Source organism: Borostomias antarcticus (assembly GCF_949987555.1).
Source record: "Borostomias antarcticus genome assembly, chromosome: 3".
In the NCBI taxonomy this organism is placed as follows: domain Eukaryota; kingdom Metazoa; phylum Chordata; class Actinopteri; order Stomiiformes; family Stomiidae; genus Borostomias; species Borostomias antarcticus.
In genome coordinates, this window is record NC_140236.1 from 8,794,757 (window position 1) to 8,817,590 (window position 22,834).

Sequence of the window (22,834 nt, forward strand, 5' to 3'; positions counted from 1 at the left end):
AGCGCGCAATCGTTGCTCCAGCACGCTGCATGCTGAAAATAGATTTTTAGAAACTGCATTCCCAGTGCCCCCACCACCGCCATTACTTGAATATACTGGCTCGCGCTGGATTTTACATTTCTTCTACATGCCTCCGAATTACACCAAAGTGATCTCGGTGAGTCAAACGTCTTATAATATGTCGTAAATAAGGTCCAGGTTGTCAAAAACGAGCATTGTCCTTTAACTTCTGAACATCAAGTTGTTTGTGACAAACAGGGGCGATTCTAGTATCAAACCTTTAGGGGTGCTCAGCCTCCAGAGCAACTGATTTGCCAATATGCCCTTTTTAGAATGACGTCCACTGTTTAAATAAAGCCTCTATTCCACTGTATTTGTTTGTCCCCCTGTCTCTGGTTCAGCACCCCTAAAAAGGGTCTAAAATCGCCACTGGTGACAAATAGCTTTTAATATAACTATTTGGACATTTTACTGCGTCAAACAACTTTTAATATAACTATTTGGCAATTTTACAAGAATACTTTCTCTATTTATTGGCACTAATAACACATACAAACACAATACTGCCTTAGAATGAGAACACTAATGACTGGTCTCCTACACTGGCAACATCTCTTCACAATTAAAGCACAGTGATTTAGACTTTGCAATATTATCTTACATCTCACTTTCAGTGGCAAATGTGAGGGTCTTGGTGGTTAATACTGAGAATAATAATCATGAATTATAAAAGCAACCTTCAGAAACATTTTGATAAAACATATAAAATGCCTTCATTTGGAACACAACTGACACAATCTTAAACATTTGGAATGTTCTAAAAATTGTGCACAGTATTGCACTACGGAAAGGCAAAAAAACAAATGCATAAAAGCAATGTAACAGAGTGAATTCAAAAGTTACATTTTTTGAAACGTTTTGAAAACATAAAATCAAAGGAATGCACTGGGTGAAATTGGTGCATTTCAGGAGATATCCCAAAATTGTGACATACAGAAAATATGGAGTGTGTCTGGACAATATCCAGAGATTGTACGAATACATGAATATCCTGAGATATATTGAATCAAGAAATGCTGGGTGATGATACTTTCTGTGACACACCCAAAGTATGGACAGTGTCTGGACTATACAGCCACCGCACAGCATTGTGGGTTCTCTGCTGTCTGAATTTTGAATTAACACTGCCACAACAGTCACGTCACCAGAGAGAGAAAGTAAGGAACATATCTCAGGTAACGTTATTTAACTTGGAATATTTTATTTATGAGACTAGCATTAGCTAGGTATTAATATTGCTGATCTGAGTGAGTGCTGACTGTTTCCGGTTTGTTTCAGTGACATAGCTAATTTACTGTATCACTATCATTAGCTAGCTAACTAGCTAACAGAGCTTGTAGATAACTGGTTAGCTCAAATGAGCTCCATCTTCGTACCTATTTCCCGACATTGTCTCGCGAATGTGAAGGTATCCACATGCTCTTACAGATGTCTGTAACAAAAATGAGGTGTAAAAATGATAGGCCGGGGTGAAATAACCGTTTAAATCGAATTCTTTGACCGACTCTGAATAACATTTTCAATGCGACCGCTTCTTCTTCGGCTTTTCTCACATTACTGGCAGACTCGGTACCCGATACGCAGCAATATACAGCTATAAATCACAATATTTTCCCCACATTTTTCCACCGATCGATTTTCCGCAGTACAGTATTGATACAATAAAAAGTTAGTCCTTTTTTTTGCACAAGGAAAATATACAGAACCAGAAAGGGAATAGATATAGAAAATTAAGTATAGAATTCAGTCATAGATACATTATTTATGCTTTAAATGGATTTAAAATGTCCTTACATTCCCTCCACCCTCAGGATCACTTCCAGGGAGTGGTGGATGGAGTTGTATTTTCACCTGCATTTTAAAATTTTCAGTAAATTATGTAGGCTATCACAATGTATCACAATATGTATTGTATCGTATCGCAATGTATCATGATACATATTGTATCATGACTCATGCATCGTGATTCTTATCGTATCGTGAGGTCCTTGCCAATACCCAGCCCTATTATATAATTTGAATTAACATAATATATTTTCCATTTGAGTGAACCTTGATGATAAGACATTATCAAATGTAAAAAGCATACAGAACAAGGCCTTTTGTGAAGAAAAGACATTAAGACATTAAAGTGCTTTTCAAAATAGAATAGACAACCCTTTTTTTTTTAGCAACTTAGTTACCTCAATATCAAATAACTATTCATCCAACAATTCTACGAAAGACTATGTTCAGCACTTTGAGATTGTTTCTCAATGAAATGTGCTTTATAAATAGAATTTATTATTATTATTATTATTATTATTATTATTATGTTAGTAAACTGTATCATTCTTCATAGTAGGTATTCTTTCCTGTTCTCTGGCAACACTGCTGAAGTTAAACACAGATTACAGTGTCTTTGATTGTGTGACACGTTAGATTGATTTACAAATGCACTATTGATATCGTTGAGGTGATAAGGGCATTTCTACGCTGGTGATCTCATTGCACACAAGCTGAATAAAAAGATAAAATGCACAGCGTACACAGAAGCAACAGCAGGAAAATATGGAACACTGCACAGCAGGACTGAGGTCCTGTTTTCTAGCTGGTCCGGTCTGATCAGTCTCCTTAGTTGGTCTCGCCTGTTAGGTCGTACCTGAACAGGACAGACAAGCCATCAATCAAACATACTGTCATTACAACATCCTGGTACCTAGCCCATAGGCGTGTTTTCAAATGGGACGTTGCCTACAACTGTCACATGTTTGCTGTGAAATAAAACGCAGAGAACCACGGTGCAGGTTACAGGTCAGTCCTAAAGCGAGTGTCCAGTAGATGGATCTTACCATTGTGTGATGCCACTGTTGAGGTCAATCTGATCCAAGTCTACCTGCAACTAAAGACCAGAGCAAAAACAGTCAGCTCACATATTCATACACAAACACCCAGGGATTATTCCACATATTTTTACATTATAAAGTGACGTGGCATTGACCATGAGCTCATACAACAACTGATCAAGAGTTCTGATAGGGTGAAATGTCAACAGTGTGAGTGTACCTTGCCAATGAGCTCCCTGTCTCTGCTCATAAAGGACACACTGTTCTTGACAGACAGGTCCAGCCTTCTCTGGATGGACTCCTCCAGGGAGAAGTCAAAGTCAAACCTGCAGAAACCAAGGAGGAGGGGATTGAGAGATACATCACTAGATGCTTTGCTGCTTCCTTTGCTGGGTGATCCATGGATGCTCTACTAACTATTAACAAACCTTCAACTCACTATCCACTAACCCTAACCTAACCAACTATCCACTAACTCTAACCTAACCCACTATCCACTAACACTACCCTAAATCACTATCCACTAACCCTAACCTAACCCACTATCCACTAACCCTAACCTAGCTCACTATCCACTAACCCTAACCTAACCCACTATCCACTAACCCTACCCTAAATCACTATCCACTAACCCTACCCTAAATCACTATCCACTAACCCTAACCTAACCCACTATCCACTAACCCTAACCTAGCTCACTATCCACTAACCCTACTCTAACTCATCTACCTACCATTCCCTAACTCTAACCCACCCCACCCTGTTCTGACCCTTCTCTAAACCAGTTGTTGTACATCAACAGAGTTGCAGCTGGTCGTTTGTCAAGTTAGTTTATAGTGAGTGTGAGCGTCTGCACACCACCTATAATAGGAAACCCATATAGATTCAGGTGCAGGAGATACCAAAGTGCAGGAGATACCAGAATCTCTCCACACATCCTGCCGGTCTCCCCAATGCTCTCACCTCTCGTTAAACTCAGGGTTGAGGTCTCTCTTCCTGACGCTGGTCTTTCTCTTGGTGGTCCGGTTCTTGTCTGGCAGCAGGACGAAGGAGACGTAAGAGTCGGAGCCGTCCTTGGAGCCGGCCTGCAGACCCCTGTTAGAACACAGAACATATTATGTCCCCAGCCGACCGCTTAGTGAACACACAGCGCAATGTTCACTGAATGTCCATAAGCAGCCACACAATAGCCCATTGAGGTAGGCCATAGCCATAGCCTATTGTACATACTATAGGCTATAATAGCCCTTTAGTACTGATTATATGCTAAGGTAATACTATAGCACTTTGAAATAGCTATAGTGTGTTCCGTTGTTACAGCCTGAGGGCGCTAGAGAACGGAGAGGGAGGTTCAACCGCCTTGGAATGTGCTGTGGTGTGGAGTTGAATAAAGACGTTGATGAACGGCAGCTGCAAGTCTCCCCGGCTAATACTTTTACGATTCTTACAAGTGAACAATAGTACATATAGAATAATCTGTATGCTAGGCTATTAGCCCTTTGAAACAGCTACAGTACAGCATAGCATAGCCAACTTGCTAAGATAGTAGCCTTTTGAAACAGCCATAACATAGCAGCCTACACACTAAGCTAATGACCACACAGTGGGTTACTGAGGTACAAACCTGCAGGCATGGACCGTGATATAAAGCCTGTTCTCTTCACTGGAGTAGCCAATGGAGAGCTTCACCTGGCCAGCCCCACCCCCTCCTTCGCCACCCCTGAAAACACAAAGAAAAAACATGTTTTTAGCTAATGTGGCTAACACGGTGAGCTTATTCATTTTTGAACAGACAGAAAGACAAACGGAATACAGTACATATCAACAGTGGATGTCAGTCATTCCGAATTACAACATACTAGACAAGTGCAACGATGACGTCGTCGTACACACTGGGAAAAACAACAATGCGTGTGTGTAATAGTGAGCTGTTCGGAGAGGCATTCAGACATGCCCTCCCACTGTTACTGTACTCTGGACACAAACACTGGAGGGACAATGAGGGCCCTGACGCCCGGGTGACTCACGCGTGAGAGGGCACTGCCCTGTGCCGGAGGTCAGAATTGGCCGCGTCCCGCCGGGGGACGGCGTGACCCCCCTCCTGGCCTTCCTCCACGGTGACATCACTATCCGCTAACTGGGTGTCCAGGATCTGCCGGAACAGAATAGTGTTTATTAGGGTGCGAGAAAGGCTGTTCAGCATTGTGTGTGTGTTTGTGTGTGTGTGTGTGTGTGTGTGTGCGCATGTGCGTGTGTTGGTGTGGGAGTAAATGCTCATGTGTGTGTATGTGTGTGTGTGTACTGTTTGTGTGTGTGTGTGTTTGTGCGTGTGTGTGTGTGTGTGTCTGTTACCTTGAGAGAGGCCCTCAGCAGTATCTGGCTCTCGGGCAGGGCTCCGTCCAGACTGAGCCAGCGGTCCAGAACCAGGCCCGGCTCTGCCAGCACCTCCCTGAGAGGAAGCACCACGGAGCCCAGGGCCAGGCCCCAGCTGTGGGACAGCTGCACACACACACACACACAAACGCACACACACACACAAACACGCACGCACACACACACACACGCACGCACGCACGCACGCACGCACGCACGCACGCACACACACACACACACACACACACATATGCACACACACAGGAACATGCACACATACAGGAACATGCACACATACAGGAACATGCACACACACACGCAGAAACACAAGGACAAACCCACACATACCCAGGCACGCACAAGAACGTGTGCACACACACACAAACACAAACGCACATACACAACGCGCAGAAACGCGCAGACAGACACACACACCCGTGCACACATGCAAACATGTACATACACACACACACACACACGTATATACACTCCAACACACACACACACACACACGCACTCACACGAAAGGCATATCAATAAATCTATGAGCTACTGTATGTTTCAATTTCAGAGGCCTATCAATACACTTTATGACATGTAGCATATGAACTGTCCAGCCACTCACCTTAACTATGATGGTGTCCTCTCTGGGGTTCCGAACCAGGAAGTGGAAGGCCTCGTCCCACCGAGGGGACGTTGAGCGTTCACACACCTGAGGGAGGTACCGAGGTGAAACCAGTCAAGTTAATCATGTTGGTAATCAATGTTGACCAAATTCAATTTAGGTTCAAAGTTGAGTCTTTATCATTTTATCAAGGTAATTATTTGCACACCTTGGTTCGGTACGATGTGTTTTTGAGCCCGATCTCCGCTCCAGCCTTCGGCTCCTTCCCGTTCTTCTTCAGCTGTGAACGAGCGAAACGAGATGGATGCATATACGTATAGATAGATAGCTAATACTATCACTTGCTGTGGCACGATACGCTCTTAGATGTGCCACTAGTTATCACTCAAGTGCAAAGCACACGCATGCGAGAAGCATCAAATGAACATTCTGCAACGGTAACAAAAATCAAATCCCACTGTTTTGCTTTCAAAGAGATAAAGCACACGGACAACAGACCTCGAGTCTCTTTTCCAGGCTGTCGCAGCATAAAATTCTACAACTGGGAAAAAGCCAATCCTCCCTGTTCTCTGGTTCAGTCAACCCCATCACTAGAGGGAGTCTATCGGGCACCGGGCCAGCAGTTCCTCCAAACGGCCAGCAGAGGGGGCGCTAGGTCTGTAATCTCACCGGCAGGCCGTGGGCTCTCTCCACATAGACAAACAGCACTGCGGCAGACAGCACGGCCTTGTTGTGGTAGGACTGCTGGGACTGGAACTGCAGGATCTGGAGGGACGTGGGCGCAACAGACCATCATGACCAACAGAGAGAGAGAGAGAGAGAGAGAGAGGGGAGAGGGAGGGACATAGACAGATGAGAGAAACAGGAAGAGAGAGAGAGAGAGACAGAGAGAGAGATAGAGAGAGAGAGAGATAGATAGAGAGAGAGAGAGGGTAGAGGGGGGGGCATAGACAGATGAGAGAAACAGGAAGAGAGAGAGAGAGACAGAGAGAGAGAGAGAAAGAGAGAGAGAAAAAAAGAGAGAGAGGAGAGGGAGGGACAGATGAGAGAAACAGGGAGAGAGAGAGAGAGAGAGAGAGAGATAAAGAGGGATAGAGAGAGAGAGAGAGAGAGAGAGAGAGAGAGAGAGAAAGAGAGAGAGAGATAGAGAGAGAGAGATAGAGAGAGAGAGAGAGAAAGAGAGAGAGAGAGAAAGAGGAGAGAGGGAAGGACAAAGAGAGAAGGAGAGAAACAGACAGAAAGAGAGAGACATACAAAGAGTGGGACCCAGGCAGACAGACACGGGGGAGATCTTACCTGCTCCAGCCTGGGAAGCTCTGTGACTCTGGGGAGCCACTCCATCACCAGGTGAACCCGTCCAGACTTGACGTCATTCAGAGTGTACCACTGTCACACGGACACCAGAACACATCACAGGACATCCAGGATGGGTCAACTCCTTCACAGTGCACTAAAGTGTAGCAGAATCAGACCTTACCTGGTCTGTAAACTGGGAACTGATGAGGTCTCGTAGACTGAGCTTGAACCTGCGAAACACACCAGGGAAGAGATCCAAACAACAGAATGTTCAATCATCGAATCGATCATGAAATTAATCTAAAGATTCATTCTGTCATCCAGTCTGTGGGTTCGGCCCTGTCTGACCTGCCCAGGAAGTCGTCCTGGTCCAGGTCCTTGTCATACAGCTCAAACTGGACCTCCTGACCGGGCAGATGGGTCAGGATGACCTGGAGGGACACACGAACGAGAACAACACCAGAGAGACAACATTTAGAAGAGGGGGAATTAAAAGTCCAGTTGCTGACGTGTGACTTTCTGCGCGACTGTTTCCAGTAGACATCCTGTGATTCATTACTATAAATACCAAATAAACAAATAAAAGTCTGAGAAAATCACGCCGGTCTAGACCGACCCACGCAAGTGGATCATTTGCAGCCAATTCTACTCATGAAGCTCTACAAAAAAAAAAAACTTTTCGTGTTTTTTTTTTTAGGTATAATTGGCAGTGGCCCGGGTCAGAGGTTGCCGAGCCTCGTACCTCATAGAGTTCGTTCCAGTAGGGGTTGAGGTTCTCCTTGATGGTGTGACTGCGGAAGGCGACGCCCCCCACGCGAATCTTCACGTAGGGGTCACTCTTCCCCTTCACCATGCCCCCCATGAAGTTGTCCTTGGCGATCAGGTTGTGGGCCTCCACCAGATGGAGGCGCAGCACTCCCTGTGAATGTGTGTGTGTATGAGAGAGAGAGAGAGAGAGAGAGAGAGAGGGTGAAAGTATGTGTGTGTGTGTGTGTGTGTGTGTGTGTGTGTGTGTGTGTGTGTGTGTGTGTGTGTGTGTGTGTGTGTGTGTGTGTGTGTGTGTGGGCGGGGACGCTGCTACTTGTATGTGTAAAAAAGAAAGTTATGCTGCCGGTCCCTGACCTCGTATGTCATTTCTCTATGTGGACATAAATATATTGTGAAAATGTGTGCAGCCTTACCTCAGTTGCGAAGTCTTGGTCCGGGGTGGTCTGCTGGGGTCGTGTGGGTGCAGGTTTGGAGAGGGCAGACGTCCCACCGGAGGTCATCTCAGAAAAGCCCCCCCCCTCTCCCTGGCCCGGCACCCCTGAGGTGGGGGGGTGAGGTTCCGGGGTGGTGGGGGACATTTCCTCATTCAACCACAACAGCTAGGACACAGAGGACAGCTTTCACTGCAGGTGCAACGGACGTCTGTGTGTGTGTGTGTGTACAGTATCTGCAGGTGCATCCTTGAATGTCTGTTTGTATGTGTGTGTGTGTGTGTGTGTGTATGTGTGTGTGTGTGTGTGTTTGTGTCCGTGTGTGTGTGTGTGTGTGTGTGTGTGTGTGAGTGGTGTGTGTGTGTGTGTGTGTCTGTGTGTGTGTGAGTGGTGTGTGTTTGTATCCGTCTGTGTGTGTGTGTCTGTACGTGCGTGCATGTGTTTGTGTCTGTGAGTGTGTGTGTGTGAGTATGTGTGTGTGTGTGGGTGCGTGTGTGTGTCTGTGCTTGTGTGTACTGTATGTGAGTGGTGTGCGTTTGTGTCCGTGTGTGTGTGCATGTGTGTGTCTGTGTCCGTGTGTGTCTGTGTGTGTGAGTGTGAGTGTGTGTATGTGTGAGATACCCACCCGGAGAACAGTTTTAAGATAGATGCGGCTGGCGGGGCCGGCGTTGTCCAGCTGGAACCACTGGTCCAGGGTCAGGTCAGGACTGGCCAGCAGCCGAGTCAGAGGGATGCTCAGCTGGCCCAGCAGTAGGGTGCGGTCATCGTCCTTCACCTGAACGCCAGGAGAACACAGGAGGGGAGGGGAGGAGGGGAGGGTGGGGAGGACATTGTAGGAACGCAGTCGATGTAAGACTAGTCTCGCACAGCCAGACCTATCTCCACACTTTGTTTATGCTGTAAAAGTGCTGGAGAAAGGTCTAGCTGGACTCATTACCATTCAGAGATAAGAAGGGGGCGGGGGGCTGTATTTCTTTAAACCAATCACACTTGTCTTGGGCGCTGCGGTTGCTAGATTGTTGTTGTTTCACGTAGCCTGGATTGAATCCGATTGGGCCGGGAGCATCTCCCGTCGCCACTGTTTGGGCACTAATGAACGAATGACAAGGCTTATCCCCAAGTTATCTCCGTTAGTCAGACTAATGTATGGCAGACAGGAGGCAGACAGGACTTTTTCAGTCAGTCGGCCGCCCCCGATTTTAAACAGCGGAGCGCTACGCCTGAACACGATACGCTGTTCCAAAAACAAGGTCAGCGGAAATGGCAACCACCAACCAGAGAGTGGAGAGTAGGGCTCGTTACCTGGACCTGGATGTCCTGCTTGAGAGGGTCCGGGATGAAGAAGGTGAAGGCGTCTTCCCACACCGGCTCGATGGTCCCGTACACGGTCTGAGAGAGAGGAGCGTTTACATTTACAATGCACCCTACCATACGAGACTAGATTCGCTTTAGGTTAAGTTTTAGTTTACTTTAGCGGCTTATTATGGGAGACATTATTCCCATAAAGGAAGTTGTCACCTTGCTCTCTCTGGTTGTGTCCTGGACAGACAGCTGGACCATGGGACTGGGGTCCTTGTTGCCCTTCTTCAGCTAAAACACCACAAAGATACACACATCAGATACACACTAACACACACACACACACACACAGCGAGTGTATTCTGAGGTAGCAGCACCCGCTACGGTACACACGGGCAGGCTTTGGGCGCGGTCCAGGTAAACAGCCAAGATGGCCGCCGAGGGAGGCTCTGCAGTCCTGCTGGAGATATTCCGGTTCCTTTGGATAATCTGAGCAGAGTCAGAGAGGGAGAGAGGGAGAGAGAGAGAGGGGGGGGGGGGAGAGAGAGAGAGAGAGGGAGAGGGAGAGAGAGATTGTATAAGGGTCAAAGAAATTACATATAAATTTGGTGTCCCAAGGCCATCAATTTAACATAAAAAGATAAATATGTATAAATATAATAACTGTCCTGGTAAAAAAAAAAAAAAAAAGTGTTATTAAAATGAAGAAATTCATCCTAAAAATATAAATGAACACCCATGGCATAATTGTGTTAGTGTTTGCAACAATATATAGAAAAATGGGCAACATACTGTATCTAAAGAATTTTTTAAACTTGAATTACTTTTGTCCCGCCTTTTTAAAGGTAAAAAGCTATTTTAAAACATATCACATGATGGTAATCATGTGACAGTGTTTGGTATCTTAAGAAGAACCATTGAAGATCCTCTATCAATGTCACAAGAGTAAATCTTTCTGAAATATTTGATAACTTCACCATTCCACCTTCTAGTAACCTTTGTAACAAAAAATGCATGTCCTTCAGTACAACACAGAAAGCATACTTTTAATGTTAAATTTTAATGTATTTTTTAAAAATATTAACATTAAAAGCCATATTAAATATGAACGGCAAGGATAATCATTATAGCTCAAGGTCCTTACTTTAATTTATTTACCTGTTAAATATGTTTAAGTAGGAAATCCCTCACTCAGTATCACGCTTCAGCACAAGAGTTTCACATATATGTTATATTTCATGTCACCCATTATGTTGAATGACAGTAGCTTTGTTATGACATGTTTTCACTAGTTTACAACATTTAATCATTCAATTCATATTTGATTATTATATGAATACAACAATATTGCCATTTTAAACAATTGTACAGTACATATGGCATTAGGTATTTCAAGGCACATTATCTTTATAGGCCTAGTGTAGCTAGATAGCCACCATTGTCTGATAAGAAGAGGGCTGCATGGCAATCCAGTTTGAGGAAAGACTAGCTAGCCAGAAGAAAGGTATTGTTTTCACTTGAATGTCCATTTAGAACTCTGTCCACAAACATAGTTACATAGCTACCAACATCAGAATACTCTAAAAAACTGTGGTTACATTACTTATGTAGCTAGCTATATCACCAAGCTACTTGTAACATTAGCTGCTGTAGTTACAGTAGCTAGCAGGCTAACATTAGCTTAGTAATAGCTAGCTACATAACTATTGTAACCATGATATTACCTATGTATTCAAGGTTACAAAAAAGCTACCTTAAAATCCCTGTATGAATACTGAATATTATCATACTCAATATTGTTATTTTAAACTGGTATTTCAAGGCCCATTCTCTTATGGATAATGGAAGTGATCTACTGTAAGCTAGCCTACACATAAAAAAAAAAAAATCTTACAAATAGCTAAAAGAAAAAGATTATTGCTGCAACTAATAATAGTTCATACATTCATTATTGTTATTGCTGAAGAAATCACATTTAATCAATATTTGTGGGCAGTAGTGATATGCGTCATTCAGGGTAACACCAGTATTTTATATTTAAATGCAATAATATTGTTTTGTTGACTCAGAGAGACAAAAACAGACCGCAAATGATGAAGGGAAAGATATTTTCACCGATTGGCTTTTTTTTTTCAGTGTAAGGCAGAACGTTTTTGTAAAAAAAATAAAATAATGAGTTGTACCCATGACACATAAAAATGTAGCATTCAAAATAAAATAATGTAATTTTTATGGGTGGTTATATTTCAGCCAGTCTACGCATGGATATATACACTTGTGATATACTGAACTTGTGATATATTGAAACTTGTGTTGTACTAAATGACATTTTACGAGGATACATTCATATGAATCACAATAATAAATGAATTATTGGCTTTATTCTTGAATATAACAAATATAAGGTGACACTGTAATGAACATAATATAACATTTTAGGAAAGTGTAATTTCAGTTTTAATGTTTTGCTACTTTGAAACCTTATTGAATTGTCATTGACCCATAAACATGTCCAGAGCACATCATAAAGAATCCCTATCAAAATATGAACCAGAAACGTATTCAGAATGATCTGAAGTTAGGAGACAACACTACTCCTAGCCAGGTGTTGAATAATACCGTCCATTTTCAGTTGATAGTTTATTGATAGCTTGAGTGTCTGCAGATCATCTACAGTAATGTAATGACTCAAAAGACTCAAAGTGAAGCGCTGATCATTATGCTGAGGAAAAGAGGCATGTTTACTGTACTTAGCAGGACGCACCTCACTAAGTCTGTCAGCAGAGGGCAGCAGAGATAGCCATTCCAGTCGGAGGTGAACTCTTCCTGACTGAACGTCATTCAGACTGAACCACTGTGGACAAAAAGAGAGGGGTGGGGTGGGAGTTTAGGCACACATCAGTTTGTGTCGACTCATTTCAGGCTGCACCAGTGAGTCACAGGAAGGGGGTGGGGGGCAGCGGGCAACAGCGAGGAGATCACAAGGAAGTCACATGGGTGTTGTCATGACACCTGCTGCATAACAGGATTACAGGATCCTAAGTGCAGGCTCTTATACTCTCCATCCACGACCCAGCAAAAGTAAGACTAAGACACTCATAAGCTTTTACCGGGACTAGCATGTGTAGACCAAAGACTACTGAGCTTCTGTCCATTTGCAATGATAGACAAATGTGACAGAGTGAAGACGTGTTGAATATGTAACTCACATCATCCACTATTCGGGCCTTCTTCACGATATCCAGATCCATCGTGACCCTGCAACAGAGAGAGACACAGAGAGAGAGACATTGAGAGAAGGAAAGAGAAAGAGAAAAGGAAAGAGAGCATGAGGGATGAGAACATTAGAGACCTACATATCACCATAGTGAATAAACCAGTTAATAGTGATGATGATGGAGTGACAACAACAGAAAGAGAGAGAGAGAGGGAGAGAGAAAGAGAGAGAGAGAGAGAGAGGGAGGGGGAGAGAGAGAGAGAGAGAGAGAGAGAGAGAGAGAGAGAGAGAGAGAGGGAGACTGGGTGAGTGAGTGAAGCGCTACCTCCCCAGGAAGTCATCCTGGTCTGGGTCTTTGTCAAACACTTCCACCTCCAACAGTTGACCAGGAACCTCATGGACAATCACCTGACACACACACACACACACACACACACACACACACACACACACACACACACACACACACACACACACACACACACACACACACACACACACATACACACATTATATGTATATATATAAACATACACAATATACACACATAGTACAGAGATAATCACAAATGAGGCAATAACAGTGAAACATGCACCTGGTAACAGCATAGGGGAGAGCCTACAATTTAATTATTAGTATTATTATCTTCAGACGTGCGACTTGAATTGCGTTCCTTTGCGAGTGAAAACGAGCGCACCTGGAACTCATTCACATCTGGATATCACTGCGCCCTGGAAGTCATGCGCCCTCGTGAGCCTATGCTCTAATGATGACAAGTGCATGTAGCGTCACACTAGTGAATAAATAGTGACAAGCAGAAAACAGTAAACAACAATTTCTCATCTACGTACAGAATGTTCTGTAAATTTCTAGCACATCATTTCAGTATTTAAGTTCCATCTTCCTTCTACTGTTTGATTAGCTTCCAGCAAAAATACAGAGATGCAGTGATAGGGTCACGCGCAGCTAGAACATGAAATCTTCTCTCGAAACCACAGCTTCCTTCCCCGTTTCTGCATAAACAGATGAAAAACGCCGTCGCTGGACTCGGAGGACGCGGGGACACGTTGACCGTGGAGCAGTGGGTTGGCTGACTCAACCCACCTCAAGAACACAGCAAGGCCACGCTCACGGCTGCACCACTGTCACTGAATGGATCCCACAGTACAGAGGGGAGGTTTCTCATTTTTCAGCTGGGACTTGGCATTGGACTTGCGTACATCACTAAGCGGTGTCCTTGAGTCTTGTGAAAGGCACATAAAACAAGAGACGGCGTAAACTAACCAGCCAGTACTTTCACATGGCAGCGTCCTTGGGTGTTTTGATAGGCATGTACAACTAAAGCCACATCCACACAAACATATTTCTAAAAACGCAAAATCCAAAAACTCAGTGGACGTGTGGACGTGAGGCCAAAACAAAACGCAGAGAAAAAAAGTATGTTTTCATAAAACTCTGTGTACGTGTGGACTAAATGTCTTCAACACAGTCTGTGGGGTTTTGTATTGTGTTCTCCCTACCCCCCTCCCCCCCCTCCCCTTCCCCCCACACACACCTCAAACATCTCTCTCCACTGGGGGTTGAGGTTGCTGTCGACGTGGTGGGAGGTGAAGGTCTGGGTGCCCACGCGCAGCACGGCGTAGGGATCTGACTTCCCATCGATCAGCCCTTTGATGAGGGTGTCCCCGGACGCCAGGTCCTCTGCCTCCAGCAGGTGGATGCGCACCACGCCCTGATAGACACAGACACACACGCACGGGAGAGAGGAAAGGGCTATAGAATGATATAATAACTTTATTTGTATAGCACTTTTCATGCACAAATTGCACAAGGCACCTCATAAAAATAATCTGAAAGATATGGTACAATAAGATAACAGAGATACAGCATACAACATACAAAATATATATATATATATATATAAAAAAATATAATACGGAATAGAGAAGGATAGTACCAACAACACTGCACAAGATAAAATAAAATCAAACATGAATAAAGAAAATAAACATAACTACTAATATTATTCAGGCTACATTACACCGTATCAAAATCTAATTTGTAGAAATAGGTTTTGAACAAAGATTTGAAAAAGACACAGTTTTAACTGTTCTAATTTCTAAAGGAAGATTGTTCCAGAGTCTGGAGAAAGGCACCATCTCCTTTGGATGTCAGTCTAGACTCTGGAACAGACAAGAGAGCTTTACTGCCCGATCTAAGATCAGGGCTTGGGGACATGTAAGGAGGAGCTATAGGATCACTAATATACTAATATACTCGGGAGCAGGACCCTGCCTTGCTATTACTGGTCATGGTCAACAACCTACAGTAGCCGCTGAATTTTGTACTACTGGAAGGCAAAATCACGGCAAAACTTGAGGTATTGCCACAATTTTGCCGCGGTGTTTCCCATACATATGAAATGGCTACACTTGATTTTTAAAAGGTCTACACACAGAATAATAATATAAATTGAAACAAGCGTGACTGTGCCCCTTTAAAGTGAGTTAACACAGCAGGAATCTGATCACAGCAGCATGCTGAGCCCTCTTGTTGTTCTTTCCATGCACATTTGGGTTTTTCGACACGCCGTTCATTTGTGTGCATGTCTTTATCTAGTAACAATATAAAGTTATGTATCCAGGTCAAATAAACCTATGTTACGGTCCTGCGGGTGTGTGTGTATTGTAGTATCTATGGTGTGCCAGTGTCCAGGACCCTCCAGGTCATTGTGTCTGGAGCGGTACGACCTCCATAATGAAATCAGGTTGTGGTTACCCGTGGTAGAGGGGAACGCAGCTGCGCAACGTGCAGATCGGCCACCAGGGGGACAGTGAGGCGGTTGGGGAGCACCAGGAAGGAGGCTATTGCATCCATTATCATAGTGTCCGACAAGGCACTGCAAATGAATGCAAGGGTGGGTGTTGGGGACACACAGAGATGGGACACACACACACACACACAGAGAGAGAAGGACAAACAACCAGATAGACACACAACACAGACGGACGGACAGATAACAGTATGCTGCTGACAACACTGACATGCAGAAAACATGGTATCTTTGGTTTTAACAATGGTGTGACATTTGTGAATATACAGCACCCACTGCAGTGATGGTGAGGCCAGGGTAGAAAATCATGTTTGCAAAAATGTCCCTTTAAAGTTGAATACAATTAAATAAACACATATTGCCAGAAACCTTTTATAGGAGGTCAGCTGCTAAAAACACACTTCTGACAATAATTTAATTGTATTTTCAGACAACTCAGTATCTACTCTAGTACACACTGCACACACGAGGAACCAAGTAGGGCTCCCATTTTCCCTCACCTCAGTCCGGGAATGTCCAGCATGTTGGTTAGACCGGTCCAGTTGATGTCCAGCGTCTGTGACGGGCAGAATGAGAGGACGTTACATCAAATGAAGTGAGTGGTCAGACCAGAACTCATAAATCCACACCCTACATAAAATAATACAAAAATATTTGAGGTGTATTTGATTTAGCTCAGTAGTTTTTTGTGGTCTGTTCCATGGGTCTCGTCATACTGGGCGGACTAAATCAAACGCACACCCCCAAGTACATCACGGTATGTGAGAGTGATTTCAGATGCCATTTTAACCAGGTCTGTTTAGAAACCCTCCACTCACAGGCCTGCGGATGAAGAACATGGTGATGGCTCCGACCAGAGGGACGTCTCCTATCAGGGGCTCCAGAATCACACGCAACTTCCCTTGGAGCTGGCGGGGGGGGGGGGGGCAGAGAACGATAGAGGGGTGGAGAGATAGGGGGGGTAGAGGCAGGGGGAGGAAGGATGGATAGAGGGCAGAGAGAGAGAGAGAGAGAGAGAGAGAGAGAGAGAGAGAGAGAGAGAGAGAGAGACAGAGGTCAAGCCGAAGTCACAAGACCAGCAGAACATGTTAGTTTCTCATTCTCACGCTCCATTCACTCTCGCTACCTGGATCCCTTTCACTCCGGCTTTGCAGAAGTACTTTTTGATTTCAACATTGATTTCCACATCACCTGCATAGCTGGAATTTAAAAAAAGGGGAAAGTTAGAGAGAGAGAGAGAGAGAGAGAGAGATAGCTACACTTATTTGTATTTGTAATTAAATAACATAGCAATTTTCACATTGTTCTATCTAGTATATGTTATATTTACTCATCTGTATACACACATCACATTATTTTAGTATATCTTGTACTTTTTCATTTTAAGTGTGTCGAGTTTGTGTGTTCAGTTTAAACACATGTAAATGTGTAAACCAAATGGCTACGGTAAGGGATGGGGTTTCTGTTGCCCTGGGGGATATGGCCTGTAACCTGTAGACTACTCTAATCCCTGAAGAGAGGTCAGAGTTCAGAACGGTGTCTCTCACCTCAGATACAGGTCCAGCAGCACCTGTCTCTTGTCTTGCTCAGTGTGAGCCTTCACCCCCGTGATCTTCAGAGCCTGCCGAACAATCACATAACCAGCTAACACTAAAGTCATGTAGATGTCCGCTGGCATTTGTCTGTGTCTGGAAAAACGTATATATCAAACATTATGTATGTATGTACGTACATACAGTATTTATGCACAGTATGTATGTATGTATGTATGTATGTATGTATGTATGTATGTATGTATGTATGTATGTATGTATGTATGTATGTACAGTAAGTATTATGTATGTATGTATGTATGTATTGTGGCATCCTCCCCATGGCCGGAGGGCGGGAGGCTACCACAGGGCTGCATTACGCGGCCATCCCTGCGCATGGATGGAAAACCGCTATGCATAAAGAGCCCCGTCAGTACCATGGACAGCGGTTGGCAGGTAGAGCGGCCGGAGGGCCTCCGGCAGAGAAGAGTGGCCAGAGTCAACACCAAGGACAGCGCAGCCAGGTGATCAACAGGGTTTACCGGCCCTTCGCAGACGCCCTGGCAACACTCCGCCCCAGCTGCAGCTCATGCCCTAATCAAGGCTGGCCTGGGAGCGCACCAGCTGAACCCAATCGGCTAACGAGCAGCGTGCTCCTCAAAAGCCCAGTGAGGTATATATATATATAGTTTTGTATCTGTGCTGCATACCTTCTCTCCCAGGTTGACCTTGGTGAAGCAGAGGGTCTGCAGGTGGATGTTGGAGGCACGGATGGAGGGGGCCACGGTCTCCACCAGGAGCTTCTCCAGGTACTGACCCACGAAGGGCCACGCCTGCTGCAGGATCTGGACGAGGGAGGAAAGGAGGGAGGAGGGAGAAGAGGGGAGAGAGGACGGTGTAGAGAGGCAGGAGGAGAGAGGAGGGTATAGAGAGGAGGGTGTAGAGAAGAGGGGGGAAAGGAGAGAGGAGGGTGTAGAGAAGAGGGGGGAGAGGAGGGTGTAGAGAGGAGGGAGAGAGGAGGGTATAGAGAAGAGGGAGGAGAGGAGAGAGGAGGGTGTAGAGAGGCAGGAGGAGAGAGGAGAGATGTACAGTTAGGCCTCAATCAGATGTGCACTCTACATGACTCATCAGTTAACCAACCACAACGACTCAGGAAGTGCCTTAAAGGAAGCCACAACCACAGATGGTTCAGCTCTGCCAGCTCTGCAGAAAACAGTACAACATCTGATTCTGCACACTGAGACAAAGAATACATTGGAATGTTTCTAGCATGATATAATTAAATGGGATTCATTGTCTAGAATGTAGATTACTCATACAAACAACAAAAAAGCATGTACCACAGTCAAAATAGAAATGTGATAAAGTCTCCTTGAATATTTGATAGAAAGTGGATGTATTTTCAATAACAACAGCGTCTCTGTTTTGGACAGCCTTTTGCATGGCTCTCCAGTGCTATTTAGCTGCGTTTGACCGGCAGTGAACTTGCACTGTCACAACTCTTCTTACACTCTATTCAACAGCTTTGTGAAAGGCCTCAACACGGCATCTTCACATGGATGTGTGAGGTTTGAGACTGTGGTGGTAACACACCTTATCCTGCTGACCTCTGCCTGTCTGTGAAGGTCACACGGTTGGTGAGGTACCCTACAGGGATTTTTGCTTTCAATAGCCAGATGTGACTTAAGTCATCCTGTACAATCTTTATTAATTTGGTTATCAATGTAAATGGAACCTGTTATCTCTGTTAACTAAAAACTAATATCCACTCCTCATCTATTTGGCGATTGATGGATGATGATGTTCTGGACCTGTGCCAGTGGATGTCCTTCCACATTCATCTTGACTTCTAACGGTTCCCTAAACGTTGGTCTAAATAAGGAAGTCACACTTAAGAGTCAGGGGGATGGGTGTGTGTGTGTGTGTGTGTGTGTGGGTGCACCATGCGGTGTGCACCATGGCATGTGCGTCAGAATGTGTGTGCATATGTCTTTGTGTAAGTGTGTGTAAGTGTGTGTGTGCTGTCTGATCACACAGCCAGCCAGGGAGCCTGGAGGAGAATTCTTGTTAAAGATGAGCCCAGTAGACTAGAGCCTGACAATATCTGCTTTGTCTCCGACTATGTTACACTTCTCCTCTGAGGACAGCTTGTTCATTGACTTTCTCAACCATACTGGCTCAGGGACATCAAAGCATATCTGGCCTTGAATTTTCTAAACTGTAATGACAGTATGAGATTATTATGTTTGGTCCAAGTCGTTCTGGCACTGTACCTCCAGACCCTGGCCCCCTTGAGTCATATTATGTCAAGCCCATAGTAACCAACCTGGGGGTGGAAATTGACAGTGAGCTTAAAATGGACAAACAGATGAATGCTGCGGTCAGGTCTAGCTTTTTCAAGGTAAAGTCTTTTCTTTCCTTTCGTGACTTTGAGAGAGTCATGCATGCGTTTGCGTCCATCCGCCTCGATTACTGCAATGCCCTCTATGTTAGTCTCGGCCAGGCCTCGCTGTCACGTCTCCAGCTAGTGCAGAACACTGCTGCCCGGCTACTGATAGGGACACGTAGATGGGAACACATTACTCCTGTTCTCGCCTCCCTCCATTGGCTTCCTGTGCAGTTTAGGATTCATTTTAAGATTTTATTGTTTGCTTATAAAGCCTTGAATGGTCTGGCCCCACCCTATCTCACTGACACCCTACATCCGTACATCCCACTACGGTCTCTTAGGTCGGCTGACCAGTCGCTCCTCGTCATCCCTAAATCTAGGCTAAAGCACAGGGGGGACTGAGCCTTTGCCGTCGTAGCCCCCAAACTATGGAACGAGCTGCCCCACCCACTTCCGCCTAAAAACACATTTGTTTTCTACGTATCAGAGATGCTCTTTTTTAGTATCTTTCATTATGCTTCTATTGTCCTATTGTGTTGTCTACTGTGTTTTTTGTATTGATTGAAATGGAAAGCACTTTGGTCAACTCTGTTTTAAATGTGCTCTATGAATAAAGTTGGATTGTATTGGACAGATGAGGCTTCTGTAATCACAGGTACTGTGTGTGTGTGTGTGCGCGCGCGCGCTTCACTCAATCAAGAATGCAAGAGCGCACCATATATATCCATGGGCGCGCACACACACACAAACCGTGGACATACTGTACTGTATACTGTATTTGTGTGTAGATATTCACATACCTTGTTCAGCCACTCAACTTTTTCTACATCTGGAAAATTGACCTGCAGAGAGAGAGAGATACGGGGGGGGGAGATAGACAGAGAGAGGGATTGGTCAGAATTGACCTCTTATTTTATGGCATAGAGGCGTTACCTGAGTAGGAATTTGGGGAGAGTCTGCAAACCAAAGTGTCTTGCTGTTCTGACTTCAGCAGCCAGTGAAAACCTTCACTCCAAACCACAATCATGATATCAAACCAATCATGTGTGTGTGTGTGGGGGGGGGGGGGTGATATTCTGTGATATCCTGTATCCTGTTTATACACAAGAGGTTGTCATAGAGATGGGTGAGGGGGTAGTTAAGCACATCCAGTCGCCCCTTCCATGCTCTGCTGTGTCCTGTTATGGTCTCCTAGTCCCTGTCCGTTTATGTAAGATCTTTGAGTCAGCCAAGCGTTCGGACATCAGATGAGTTCAAATATCCTGACTCCCCAAGTTCAGCAGAGGCACAGGAAGTGGCGAGACACACGCACGCGCCCTGACGCCCCCGTTCGACACGGTGGTACACAAACCCCCCACTCTCTGCCCCCTTGCTAAATAGACACAATTACCAGTCAACTCAGACAAATCTCTCTGTTGCTTGTGCTGCTTGCTTCTCTGACTTCATGCGACTGTAGTTTCACATTCCTCCCAGTGACATTGTAGTTCATTCAATTCTGCAGCCACTGCACACTACGAATGTCCAAATATAGCCAGCAGCTGATTAGAGGGAAGAATGTGTGTGTGCTGGAGACCAGAGAGGCTGAGTGCAGGGAGTACGAAAACACAAAGAGCAAAAAGTCAGTCATTGAATTACAGATGTTCGTTCAGTTTCTGAGCTAGGTTGTTACAACCTTCAGGCAGCTGGCAGTGACAGAACATGCAAGAGGTGTCGCTGAAAATAGGCCTATACCTGTGAACACAAACAAGGGCACTAAACTCTCCCCGCCCACTTTTTTTTCCATAATCTTTCAAAAATTCCAGATTAAAGACTCATGCGAGGTCTGCTAAACTACTCTGGGTTAAAAATAGGTTGGACACAATCATGGCATAATTTTCATTTAAAGGTCCTGGCATCCTGGCTGAGGTTACAGTTAGCCTGCCTGTAACTTTTACTGTAAATGGATGACACTGCAGCTCACTTACCCATGTGGGTAAATCTCGTTTACTCCTTAGAGCCTTTGCAGTGGTGAACTCTATCTCGTTGTCCACCACGTACATAGCCGATTTCAGCCGCATCCCTTTCTTGTTCCGACTGTGCTTCCATCCCATGTAGACCATTAGACCGAACACTACTATGCTGATACTGAACCCGAAATAACCGGCCAAATACACTGGTAGGAGGGTGCCGAGCCATTTTCCGAAAGACCACAAAACGGACACTGCGCGTTCTCCGGGAGGCTGCGACTCGTCGGTCAAGGCCGAGTCCGTAGCCCCCAAGCCTCTGTCCACACTCGGCCCTGCATCCCCGGTGGGCATCGCAAGATCTTTCTTCATGAAATCGCTACCTCTGCAGTTCCGTGTTCTGCACTTGGCTGCTGCTGTCAAATTATTGCAAGACCTAAAACGGAACGGTAATTTAGGTGCAGGCTATTCCTTACATGAGTTTACTCTATTTTATTGTAACTAACCTAATTTAATAAATTTGCATGAGATCTGCCTTTCGAAACAGCGCCACGGGGCACGCCGAAGATCTCCCGAGTTTCATGAGCGCTTTGCCGAACTGATGCAGGCACAGGAACAATTATAGGCTGGCTGACTTATGGGCGTGCTTAAAAGGATGAATCCCTACGTGAGGCTCCGTCTTATGAAATCCAATAGAAAAAATAAGACGTCGAATTAACTTGTTAGTTGAATAGTTGAATCACACACCAGTCGAGGCGGCCGAGCTGCGCAATTTCTACTGACCGACACGGCAGGCTATTACGCGCCCACGGCGGCAGAACCTATGGAAGCCAGTGCGTAATTACGCGCACGCGCCTCCGTGCACGTTTGCGCATGAACTTATTGGTTAGGCTACTAATGTGCAGTAGGCTAGCCTATTGCAAAAAAAAAAAAAAAAACACAACAACTACTATGTGACAGGTGATGAGAGCTGTCACCAGAGCAGCAGCTTATGTAGCCTAGTCTAAATAAAACTACAGGGTGCGAACATCATTCGGTATAGCCATAAATTTATCTAATCCTGGGAGGTTTTTATTAATAGGCAAATCTGTCTAAATTGCATACTTGCATACGATATTCAAATTACCAATTTTTTACGGGAGTTAGGTTTGATACATTTTGCTCCTTAACCAATCAGGCATGTTATGTAGCCTATCATTAACCAGAATAGGCTTATAGCTGAACTAGGCTATAGCTGTACAAC

General features: G+C 44.8%; 1 protein-coding gene across 1 annotated transcript; it reads right to left on the bottom strand.

The window, feature by feature from the left end:
- Positions 1–2,601: 2,601 nt before the first annotated feature.
- Positions 2,602–21,963, bottom strand: esyt1a (extended synaptotagmin-like protein 1a; the record flags this gene model as incomplete). Its single annotated transcript, XM_084435966.1, has 31 exons — positions 2,602–2,701; positions 2,892–2,941; positions 3,106–3,211; positions 3,849–3,980; positions 4,510–4,605; positions 4,913–5,037; positions 5,238–5,384; positions 5,884–5,970; positions 6,092–6,163; positions 6,553–6,648; positions 7,180–7,269; positions 7,361–7,409; positions 7,528–7,610; positions 7,922–8,098; positions 8,361–8,546; positions 9,004–9,153; positions 9,681–9,767; positions 9,897–9,968; positions 10,071–10,166; positions 12,442–12,531; positions 12,887–12,935; positions 13,220–13,302; positions 14,450–14,626; positions 15,673–15,793; positions 16,228–16,283; positions 16,546–16,635; positions 16,854–16,926; positions 17,275–17,348; positions 17,970–18,104; positions 20,449–20,490; positions 21,613–21,963. 31 exons carry the CDS (start codon positions 21,961–21,963, stop codon positions 2,674–2,676), a joined length of 3,270 nt encoding a protein of 1,089 aa, XP_084292092.1. The 3' UTR covers positions 2,602–2,673.
- Between the last annotated feature and the right edge of the window lie 871 nt (positions 21,964–22,834).